This window comes from Aphelocoma coerulescens, chromosome 3 (genome assembly GCF_041296385.1).
Source record: "Aphelocoma coerulescens isolate FSJ_1873_10779 chromosome 3, UR_Acoe_1.0, whole genome shotgun sequence".
NCBI lineage: Eukaryota > Metazoa > Chordata > Aves > Passeriformes > Corvidae > Aphelocoma > Aphelocoma coerulescens.
Window position 1 is genome coordinate 56,390,451 of NC_091016.1, and position 12,329 is coordinate 56,402,779.

The 12,329-nt window shown below is 42.9% G+C and overlaps 1 protein-coding gene across 3 annotated transcripts in view; it reads right to left on the reverse strand.

Annotated features, from left to right (window-relative positions):
- Positions 1–569: 569 nt before the first annotated feature.
- Positions 570–12,329, reverse strand: part of GREM2 (gremlin 2, DAN family BMP antagonist) — a 39,266-nt gene continuing 27,506 nt past the window's right edge. For 2 of the 3 annotated variants that reach the window (XM_069010372.1, XM_069010373.1), the window contains exon 2: positions 570–2,065. In XM_069010372.1, the coding sequence (XP_068866473.1) occupies positions 1,558–2,064 (507 nt within the window). In that variant the 5' untranslated portion in view covers position 2,065 and the 3' untranslated portion in view covers positions 570–1,557. Of the gene's footprint in view, positions 2,066–4,174; positions 4,302–12,329 lie in introns of all 3 variants that reach the window. The other variant, XM_069010371.1, reaches the window with a different exon arrangement.

A 12,329-nucleotide genomic window follows, 5' to 3' on the forward strand; every position in this document is an offset into this window, starting at 1 on the left:
ACTCGCTGCAGATGCTGAACTGTGAGAGGTGCACAGGGCGTCGGCGTGTCATCTTTAATTTGTAAGCTTCAGACAACTGAGTGCGCACTGGCTTCGGTTTGGGGGAAGGGGCTGGTTTGAGACGGGATTTTAATGCAGCTGGGACTAATACAGATCAGAACTGTAACAAATGGGATATACAGGACATGTTAAAACTCCATCAACTATATAAATAACAACGTAGTATGATTTCAAATGAACTGCAAGTGTTCAGCAACACTTACTGAGCAGGTCCCACAAACTGAGTGGACCACCAATAGCGTAGCAATTACAGCTTACTGTTTACCCGCTCGCACAGCTGTGACCCATTCCAGCAGCACTGACTGAGGTGTTTGTCTTTTAACAGGGACACATTAACATGGTTTCCAATCATGGGAGAGACACCACTCCCAAAACTTGGTGACACTTACGTAGCTTTTGTATTCAGTCCAGCAATGACCAAATTTTGTCCTTTGTGTGACAGTGCTTTTATACCTTTGGGGACACATCATTCCCTTAAGTGTTCTCTCCTACTACCCTCCCACCCTCCCTGGGCTGAGCAGGCATAAATAGGTGGTCATAAATGAATGTTGTCCTTTTTGGAGTAAGAAACACACACACATATCTAACATACAAAAACCTACCAAAAGCAGAGTAAAACCATGTCCATTTTGAGCCAGGCAGCTGACCTAGCAACTGAGTCTCTTAACGTATTTTAATCGCTGGCATACTCTGCCACAAGAAAAATACACATGGCTAGGTCTATAATACTTTAAACAGCTGTTTACTATAGCTAGGTTACAAAATAAACAGTGCTGCAGAGGCCATGTGTTCAATATACTCTAACCACAACAGCATCAGAACCGAACCTCAGTCTGCTCTGTGGTCACCGTGGCTGACCCAGCACCTCACCCTCTTCCCCTTGCTTCTGATCTGCCGTTCAGAAAACAAGCCCAGAACCATTTGTCATTGCACAATTGAAGTCCTCTTAAGGAGAGAAGCCTTGTCAGACAGTCTCACTTGCTTTTCACACATTACTCCTCGTTACTCTCCCTCATCTGTGTCCCCCAGTCCTGAGCAGCACCCTAGCACTTCCAAGTGAGAGAAGCAAGCTCCAGACCAAAGCACGGGGAAGGCATTCTCAACTTGTGGAGGGAACTGGAGTGTAGGGCAGAGGGCTTTACTCCACACAGTGGAAACATTTAATGCTGGATTCAGCCAACTGGTCACTTAGATGAGCGATCCCAACTTCTGGGAGCCTGCTCCACTCCAGAAGATTCAACTGCCAGATGATATTTAAAATACAATGCAACTTTATGGTGAAGTGCCTAACACATCCCGTGAAAAAGCATTATTCCAGTAGGCAAGTGACAAGGAGACTTTCCTTGCTGGAGAGATGCCTCCTGAAAGAAAACAGAACACCAAAAAAAAAGGAAAAGAAGAAACAAACCAACAAAATGGACAGTCTGCTCAGTAGGAGAGGAGAGGCAGCAGTAAAGCTGATGGAGGCAACACCAAGCAGCAGCTACATGCCTGTTCTCACAGTTTGCCTGAGCCGTTTAGATTCACAGACATGCACCGGCACTGCTTGACCTTCTGAATTTTCTTGAGTCGGAACGGTGGGTCCAGCTCAGGGCACTCCAGCTGCACGGTCGAAGAGGTGACCTTGTGTGGCTTGCAGAAGGCACAGGACTGAAAGGACTCCTCCTCCTTTTTCACGTGCCGCGGGATGTAGAAGGAGTTGCACTGCCCGTAGCAGAAGCGGTTGATGATGGTGCGGCTGATGCAGCCCTCCTCGCTGACAGTCTGCCGCAGCGGCTGCGTCTTGCACCAGTCGCTCTTGAGGTACTTCCTCTCGGTGACCACGAGGGCCTCCTGGCTGGAGGCCAACACCTCCTTGTTCAGCTGCTGCCTCCGCTCCGAGTGGTTGCTGCTGCTGCCTTTGTATGGGGAGGGAATGGCACCTGCAGGCCGGTTTTTCCTGGCGTCCGTCACTCGAACCAGCGCTGCCATCAGAAAAACGGACAAGGCAAATTTCCAAATCATCCTGCAAGGGCAACACAGGACACTGTTAGGAGAGACGCATTTTCAAACCGCAGAATTGGAATGGAGTTGGTACTTCACGCATGCTTTTAGAAGAAGTGGAGATCTTATCGTCTTTATAACCCCATCACTTTTCCTAGATCAGCTCTATTCTAGGGTGATTACTTACCATGAAGAGGAAAGGCTCTTTGGAAAGTCACACTGCTTCCCCTCACGCCTCCACAAACTCTCCAACTACTTGCTTTTTCCCCTCAGGGACACTAATGCTTTGATGACTGAAGTGGTGGTTTTACAGAAGCTTCAGCCAGAAACATTTCCTCCTTGTCTCTGAAATCCTGGGCCAAACAGCTGGGCAAACTCCTGGCTAGCAAAGGCTCAAGAGACTCCTGCCAAGACAGTAAGAGCTGATTTGGGGATGGCAGGGGAGAGGGGAAGGGAATACCAGGTTACACAAAGTGAACTCCCCTGTCTCTTCAGCCCCCAAGTCCAGGCCCAGCCTCATTCCACACAGAAGTAGCAAGGGGTGTCAAAAAGACTATTTTTATTATTTTAAATTGCTTCTGAAGTTCCTTAGGGCTTTTATGGCACTTACAGGCTTGTATTTGTTGTCTTTGTGTGAGGTCAAAACCTTGATGGATTTATTTTTGCAGTAAGAGGAAATGCTTAAACACAATTTTGAGGACTTCACAATTGAAGGCCTCTTGGGCAAATGGTTTAAGAAGGTTTGTTAACAGGAGAGGATTAAATATTTATTTTAGATGTTAAGGAATAAGTTAGAGCATAAGCTTGTTGATAAGTTGAAATAGTCTGCCAGATGGCAAAAATATTTTTTCCTATGGTTGTATGTTATGTATTCTTGTTCTGTGGAGCATCTCTTACCAGCTCTTGTCCAATTTATTTTAGTAATGTGTCTCGATGTGCTTCCAGAATATCAGAGTAGGTGTACTAAATTTCCTTATAAAGTCAATGCTCACTAATGAACTGCTCATTTGACAGTTCATTTCATATCACTCTCCCACTCTCCCTGGGAAAGGAGAACAGAGAGTCTCTGCAGTGCCAGAAGTGGGTACACAGAAGCTTCCCATTTGAAGACTAGAACATTTACAAAAAGTGCTCTGTTCACCTTTATTCTTAATGGATATTTTTCTAATAGTGTACAAAAGACAGACTTATCCCTCTATTCCCAGTAAAGCTTCAAACCCTTCCAAGTAATGATTTTAATTTTTTTCCTTTAGAAAGATACCAAGACAAAAAAAAACTATCATCACACTGGCACTTATAATGCATAACACTACAGACACTTCAGATGTTACCCAGGTACTCCCATCTGGAAATCATGTCATTTTCCAAACAATGAAACCAAAAGATCAAAAAAGTGTTTGCAGTTAAGGTGCAAGAGAAGACAAGAATAGCAGTAACAAATGCTTCTCACCTAATAAAGCAGATCTAACATGTTTGACTTCTGTGGAGGTGAAGAAAAGGAACCACTCTAGCAGACTAGGTGAGATAACATCCCTTAAGGTTATTTTCTAAGTCTATTAGATCTCAGTGTCAGACTTGGACTAAGTTTCTAAGGGGATAAGTCTGAAGTGCTGAAGGAAACAAAAGTGCTAATGGTATAGCTGTAAACAGAGGGTGTTCTGATGCAGAGTTAAATTTCACCATATTGTATGCTTGAAACAGAACCACCTTTAAATGGCAACCAGTATTTCTAAACCACAAAAAAGTTCATTCATCTGCAACCATGCCATCTCCCCACTGAACACTCACTGTAGCCATCGGTACTTTAAATCAGTGGCCTATTTTCACACTGCTTAGCATTCAGCTTGCAAGTCTAGAAGTTTTGTCCAGAGTCTTTAAACGAAGCAAGACTAGACTTGGCTTTGCTGGCAGGTGTTGTCGCCAAGTCCATTGGATGTCAACCCACACAGGCAGGCCAAAACCTAATCAGGTAATTAGTTTCAGTTGAATATAGTGTTCCATGCTTCCTTTCAAATTGTTCTCATGTTATTCTGCGCTGATGGCTGCATTTCAGTAGTAGATAAAATAACTGATTCCCAGTGCTTTGTGTTTTGATACAGAGAGGGGAGGGAAAAAAACCAGATTTACAAACCTATATTTTCTAGGAAAAGACAGAGGTGAGCTCTCCACAAGATGCCTTATGCCACATTCATCAGGCATACTCTTCCACTCTTTTGATACACAAGGACTATTGCCTCTCCAGTCTCATCTCTCTGAACCTGGCATAGAAGAGGACAGCAAAGGTCAGAAGGAGAGACACACCCTTTCCCCCACCCCTCCTCTTTTCCTGGGATGATCTTTACAAAGTTTTTTCCAACTTTCATGACTCTACAGTTCTATGAAAGTCTGTGTTACCACGCCTGCCCTTTCTCTTCGTAAAATGCAACTTGAATGGACATGTTCCTTTTTGTATCAAGAGTAGTGGCCAAGTAGAAATCCGATGCAGGAATTCAGGAAAGCTGACAAAGAACTAACAACTCCAAGTCTACAATACAGAGAAATACTATGGCAGTATTCTAATTACTTAAATGGTTTTATGTAGCAATGGAGAGCCATTCAATAGAGTAAGTAGGATTTATTCAGTAAGTTATTATAACTAATAAAGAATTATTAATCAAAGCCACTATTGTGTGGTTATAAACCAAACACTGTAATACATGTTAGCAAGTACTTCTACAGACAGGTAGGAATGCACCACTTATTTCTGTCATTGATCCTTATCAAACTTGAATGTTAAAATATTTACATAATGGAATAATAATCTATTTTACACTAGCAGGTCAAATGTGCATTCTGTCAGATTGTGGAATTTCTAATCACAGCGCTACTCCTTACTAGCCTGCAAATCACCCCTTTCTAAGCCCTGGCACACAAATCCCCTATTCAAGCAAGTAAGGGTGCAAATAAGGTCACACGGTGCCAGCAACTTGCCAAGGACTACATATATTTTCAGTGCTCACATGCAAAGAGAAGAGAAACTTCAGGACTCTCAGAGAAAGAGAACATTTTGGCAAACTCAATTTGAATGCAAAGCAACCTGGTGAATGCTGTCTGTCTGCACACAGAGCGGGATGAGAAGAAACACAAAACGTATTGGAGAAGAATCTGGCTTTTGGCAAGGACAGGGCAGTTCTGCCCTACTTAGATGGAACAGAATGGAACAGCATGTGGCTGAGACCATGCAAGTGAGAACTGCCTCAAGAGACCAATGCCTCTACAGCTTGCACCAATGCCAGCCTGGGCCCCCCATTCCTGCTGCACTGGGGGTCTCCATAGCAGACCCAGTGGCAGCTCCTTTGTGACAGTTTTCAACTTCTTCAGGCATTGTTTCCAGCTGCTGCCGGCGCCCTCCATGCCTTTTTTACAGTGTGTGAGCTGAGAATAACTTAACCTTAGACAAGACACCCAGCGAGGCCTGGCTGCATTTACATATCACATGGCAGGTTTTTTTCTCCCTGAGATAAGGAAATCAGCATCAAGTATGAGTTCATAAACTCATCAAACCCAACATGCTGGAGCTGGGCTATCAGGCCCAGGAGTGTAAAAAAGCCTTGTCCATGGAAGCAAGAATGCCAAAATCCAGCTCTGTCATTCAGAGGTCAGGTCACTGTGCTAGGAGGGGAAGACCCAGGATCACTGTGTCTGCCCTTAGCTTTATTTCTTCTTTGTATCCAATTACTGTGTAACATAAAGTACCTACCAAGCCAGGCTACCTTTTGCATACGATCTTCTGGCCCTATAACTCATGCATTCTTGAAAGTAATCCAGCTCCAGAGCAGGACAGGCAGTAATGTAACCCCCAAAATAGCTTACAGTTTTGTGCTTAGGGAAGTCCTCTCTGAATTGAAGCATTGGATTTGATTTCAGAACTCAAACTCATAGTTTTCAGAGAAGTCCCGCAGTGAAGAAGTGGGTGCTATGGTCTGAAATGCAGGGCAAGAGGTAACACCAGTGCCCATCTGTGCTGAGTGACTGTGCTGATGTTTCCTCTAGTTTTCGAAGTCATGACCAGTTTCTCAGCTCAGGACGCAGATTCTGACTGGGAATTCCTGTTTTGTAGATCAGCCTACTTCTGGGCTGCAAGTGGACAGAAAGAAAGAGGGATGTAACTGGAAGATCACTGTGGTATTTGGTTAGCTGCTCAGGAAATCAGGAGGTGTGAGACCCATTTGTTTGCTGTAGCATGCACACCTATAAAACACTCAGCATTATCAGCATTCCTGGAAGCATTCAGCTCTGATACAGGTATGACACAATCATCTCTTCACCAGTCCTGTCTGGAGGGAATTCAGAAGTAAAAGACGCAGGCAATTTAAAACAAAACAAAACAAAAACATAACATAACAAAACAAAGGGGGGAAAAAAAAAACAACCAAAAAACCCAACCCACAATCACCAAAAAATTCCAAACCTGCAAAACCTGTCTTACCATAGAACTTAAGACTCTACCTATCCAGCTTAATCACAGTATGGATTCATGAAGAAGATTTAGTACTATAAACCTATCATACACCCATCAAAACTACAGACTCAAGTACTGTAAGAACCAGTGGCTGGGAAGATGATAAATTCAGAAATTTTTTACTTTTTGAAAAATTTAATTAACAGCTGAAGATCTTCCTTTGGACAAATATTTCTCTGTAACTACCAGCAAAAGGCAGGCATTACAGACTAGATTAAATCAGGTCCCGTGACATAGTACTGTACATAGATGGCCACATTTGACCACCTGTATTGCTTGTTTGCAGCTTCCATCCTGCAAACTTCAGAGACATGAGAGCTCTCCTTAGGGATCACTTGAGCATGGCTGAGTATGGGAAGCCTTGTTACCAAAGTTTTTTCAAGTCCCCACTTACTTTCATATTAGACGTAGTTAGAAAAAGAATATGTATAAACCAGTCATATGTATAATACTGCAAGAACATGATGTACATGGCTAGCTCTCACATTTAAGATGGGACACAAGAAATGTTCCTTGAAGACAAGCCAGGCAAAAGCTTTTCAAAGAATTAAAACTTGGCTTTAGCAACAGATGTGGAAAGCCAGGAAATATCCAATACTTTACCAGGAAGCCAAAAATGCTATTTATTTAATTTATTAATAGTTAAGCATGATTCTAATGGTACAATGTTCTCATAAAGGCTACAATAAAGACTAATCAGGCATCTTTGTGCAAGGGAGGTATTTGGTGCTAACTTTTCTCTTTTAACTATCCTTTGGAAACTATTTCTCTCATGTCTCAACAACATTAGCAATAACTGGACACTGTACTGTATCTCCTGTTGCAGAGACATGGGCATCTTATTAAATTGTTGCATCATTAATAGATTCCCATTATTAAATTGCCAAGACTGAGGCCAGCCACAACAACAAAACATGCAGGAGGCATGGCAGACCAAACTTTAAAAAACAGTAGAAACACAGTACTGCAGCTAGGATTCAGCTATTCAGGTTTGCATTATAGCAGTAGTTACCATGTCCTAGGAGTACTAAGCATCACTTTTCAAAACCACTGCACAAAACACAAAAGGCAGTAATTATTTAAATATGAGTAATTAATGCCATTACAGAAATTTACAGGCAGAAATTTTTCCATTCTTGCCCTCTAAGAACCTTCTATAGCAATCTGAAAGAAAGCTATTTAGCTGCATCACAGCCCTAATAGTAGATGGTTGGGGCAGAAAACATTTCTTTCAGGCTTAATAAATTCCTAGTACCCTCACTGGCTCGCCTGGATGGAGATCCTTCCTTCTCTCCATCCTTCTCTCTCCCTTCCACCAGGGAGATCCATCCTCTTCTTTTGCACCAACATCTCTCCCTCAGAGAGTCAAGACTGCCTACAGGGAACATCATGAAGCTTTGAAGGAACCAGGAAAGGTTTTCCTGCAGTCTGGATGTCTCAGGAGCCACACTCTATTGTGCAGGCTCTTGCTTTGTTTTTTGAAAGGGTGAGATGAAGTTAGGTTTCAACAATGCCAGCCTGCGTTCCTCAGAATAGGACAGCATTTCCCCAATAATGCCAGAACTTAGAAGTTCTCCTTGCCAAGACAGATCCTGAATTTATTCTCCTTGTCAAGACAAATCCTGAATGAATTTAAAGTATTGAAACACAAAGTAAATCATCAACAAAATGGATGTAGAACAAAGATACTGGTGGAGACAGTCTATGCTCGTTGAAAGGATGTTGCATTATACTAATTCACTCTCACTGAAATTATTTTCTACTATCAAGAGCTTTATCTTGAATTTTCCCTTAAAAGGTTGAGAGTTTAGAATTCTTCATCCATGCACAAAAATATAAGAGGAACCAACAACTCAGCCAATTATTACTGTCTTTCAGCAATGTGTTATGTGTTATTTTTAGGACAGGAGGAATAATGAAGAAATCTTGAAGGTAAACTAACCAGCTTGAATGCTGGGCTTTTCCTTCTCATCTTGTCCTCTCTTTCTTATCTGCCTTTGCTGCCAATAGAAATCCATGTTTATAACCACTGAACTATTCTTTCTTTCAGAAACTTCAGACAAGCTTATTTGAAACCTGTTTAAATGCAGCTGGTCACTTCATCAGTGTTAAAGGATCACACTACTCCAGCTGTTCTTTGCACTGTCATCCTGCCATGAAGTATATTGACCTAAATATTGTATGACTGATCTATATTATCAGGCTTTTCATAGGCTGAATCTTTGTTATCTTGCATAGCTTTTAAACCTGTGGTTAATTTTTTTTAAAGTAGTATTAGTACGGGGGAATAGAGAGAAGTTTCTCATTTTTTAAAGCCGGGACATGATTGTGAGGAAAGTCACTGAAGAACCTGGTTGTAAACTACAGCTCCAGAAGACTGGAGAGAGGAGAAGGAAAATATTGATGAGTCAGCCCTGGTATTCTGACATACTTTTATCATTAAGGAGATGGAAGTAGCATTAGGCCACTTGGAATGAATTTAGAGAGGTTGTCAGAGAAGTAGAAATGAGACAAGGAAGGTTGAGGCAATCTGGAATTAAATCTAGCCAAGTATGTCAATAAGAACAAGAAGGGCTTCTTCAAATATATCTGTAGCTAAAGAAAAACTAAGGATAATGTGGATGCATTACTAAATGCTGTGCGGACGCTGGTAACAGAGGTAACAGAGTTACTGAACATCTTCTTTGCATTGGTCTGACCCAATCATCTCTTAGGACTGTCTGACCCAGGAGACCAGGGTGAAGGAATGTTGGAAGGAAGGAGGACTGAGAGAACACCTAAGCAAATCTGACATCCACAAGTCTATAGGCCTTGACAGGCTGCATCCATGAGTGCTGAAGGAACTGGTGGACACCAATAGTGAGGCTGCTCATGATCATCTTTGAAAGGCCATAGCAGGCAGTAGAGGTGCGTGAGGACTGGAAGAAAGTAAATGTCACCCCAGTCTTCACAAAGTGCAAGAAGAACAACCCGGGGAACTAGTGATGGTTTGCCTCATTCTGGAGTCCATCTCTAGCCCCATGGATGACAAGAAGGTGATCAGGAGCAGTCTGCATGGATTCACAAAAAATAAATCATGCTTGACCAACCTAATTGCCTTCTAGTGTGAAACAACTACCCGTATAGATGAGGGGAGAGCAGTGGACATTGTCTACCTTGACTTCAACTAGGCTTTCAACACTGTCTCTCCCAGCATCCTCACAGGCAAAGTCAGGAAGCGTGGGCTGGATGAGTGGACAGAGAGGTGGATTCAGAACTGGCTGAACAGCAGATCCCAGAGGGTCGTACCCAGTGGCACATGGTCAAGTTGGAGGCCTGTCACTTGTGGTGTCCCCCAAGGTTCAGTGCTGGGCCCAGTGTTGCTCACCTTGTTCATCAATGACAAGGATGAAGGGGTAGATGCCTCCTCAGCAGGTTCACTGACAACACAAAGCAGGGAGGAGGGGCCAATACCCCAGAGGGGCTGTGCAGCCCTTCAGAATGACCTTGACAGGTTGGAGAGATGGGCAGAGAAGAACTGGCTGAAATTCAACAAAGGCATGTGCAGGGTCCTGCACCTGGGGAGGAATAACCCCTGCACCAGCACCCCCCAGGCTGCAGGCTGAGCTGCTGGAAAGCAGCTCTGTGGAGAAGGACCTGGGAATCCTGGTGGACAACAAGCTGTCCAAGAGCCGGCCGTGCTCTCGTGGCCAAGAAGAACTGGGATGCGTTAGGAAGAGCATTCCCAGCAGGTCAAGGGAGCTGATCCTGCTCCTCTACTCAGCCCTGGTGAGGTCACATCTGGAGTGCTGTGTGCAGTCCTGGGCTCCTCAGTTCAACAAAGATGATTAAGGGACTGGAGGATCTCTCTTACAAGGAAAGGCTGAGGGAGCTGGGCCTGTTCAGCCTCAAGAAGTGACAACTGACAAGGGACCCCATCAATCCCTAAAAGATTCAGAAGGGAGGGTGCCAAGAGGATGAATTCAGGCTCTTCTCAGTGGTGCCAAGCAATAGAACAAGAGGCAACAGACAGAAATTGATGCATGGGAAGTTTCATCTGAATATGAAGAACAACTTCATTATTGTGTGGATGACCGTGCAGTGGAACAGATTGCCCAGAGAGGTGGTGGAGTCTCCCTGACCAGATATATTAAAGAATTGTCTGGATGCAATTCTGTGCAATGTGCTCTAAGATGACCCTGCTTGAACAGGAAGGTTGGACCAGATGCCCCACTGTGGTTCCTTCTAACCTTACTCGTCCTCTGTGATTACGTCCATGATATCTAACAGTGCTTCCCAAAAAACACACACACATATAATAGATGTAATTACTAAGGCCCCAGCTAGAAGAAAATAGTGCAGGAAACAATGCTGCAAGTTTTGTTGGTTTGGGTTCTTTTTAAGGCTAAATGTCAGCCAGGTAATACAGTGAAGGAAGACACTATCAAGTTCATATAACCCTGTATTTATCAGTAGCCAAGATTTTGATTCAACAATTGTGTCAGCATTTATGATTTTAAAACAGGAAAACTGAAATAAAGAGAAGGAACAAAAGCTGCAAGAAATGTAAAAGCAAAGTCATCCTATAGTACCTCTGGTAATGCAGTAATGCCTTTTTTAGAGGATAAGGAACACACATAACTCTGATTGAATACTAGCAGGTAACTGGACAAAGGGGTTTTTTGTATCATTATGATTTAAAGTCCTAAATTTTGTTGCTATTTCAGCTTGAGGAACTTGTGGTTTTAGAACCAGCCACAGACAAATGTCTGCCTGGTAAGCACATGTGAACTGTCCCAAGCAGAGTGAGATGTCCTACTCAGAAGTGTCTGGGTAGTCATCAGTACTGGCAGCATATGCAACACTGGGGAAAAAAGGGGGAGTGGGAGGAGGAAAAAACCCACAAAATAAAACCAGATTTCTGCTAGCTGTCCATGAGGCTGATTTTCTTTCTCCCAACCTGGTTTTGAAGAATGCTGCAGTCAGGGGGTGGAAGGAATGGAAACAAGAAGAGGAGCTTTTTTTGGAAAGGACTGATAATTCTCCTATGAATCTAAAAAATATCTCTCTGCAAGAGTGAACTAAGTTGAAAAGATACTTGGTCTCCTTCTCACTGTTTCTCAGCTTTTCAGCACAAAAGCCCCGAAGAGTCAGTTCAGTTTTGTTTGCATATGAACTTTTTGTCCAGCAAGTAAAAACAGCCTACATTTAACTTTATTCTTCTGTGTTGAACGCAGCTGTTACACTCCCATTTGGCAGCATTTCATTCAGGAGAAAACAGCAGACTTCTGCCCTTGGGAAACGAAAAACTAAATCTGAAGGGAAGCGGTGACTTGAGCAAATATCTTCATTTGTGACCATCCCTCAGCCTGTTGGAAAGGAGGACAGTCAACACAAGAATGGGGAAAGTTCAGCATTTAAATACAATAGCTCATTTCGTTGCTTCCTCACTGGAGAATCGATGCTACAAAAGACGATTTTGCAATGAACCGTCTCCATTATATTTTTGTTGTTTGCATTACAACAGAACACAGAAACCTCGTCCAAGACTAATGCCTAAGTGACACAACTTCAAATGTTTGTAGACTGACTTGGTGACCAACATATGGCGGGACCAGAACTGAGGTCAGAGGGGAAGTGAGTTACTGAAGGTCAGAAATTAACTGAGAATGGACTGTTTCCAACATCTTTCAATTGCACAGCATGGCACCAATAGTCTTCTTTTTGCAAAGAAATACAGATTTGTTGCCCTTAGGCAAGCTTCTCTTTAAGAACATTATACTCTTGTAAATAAAAATTGTTTTGT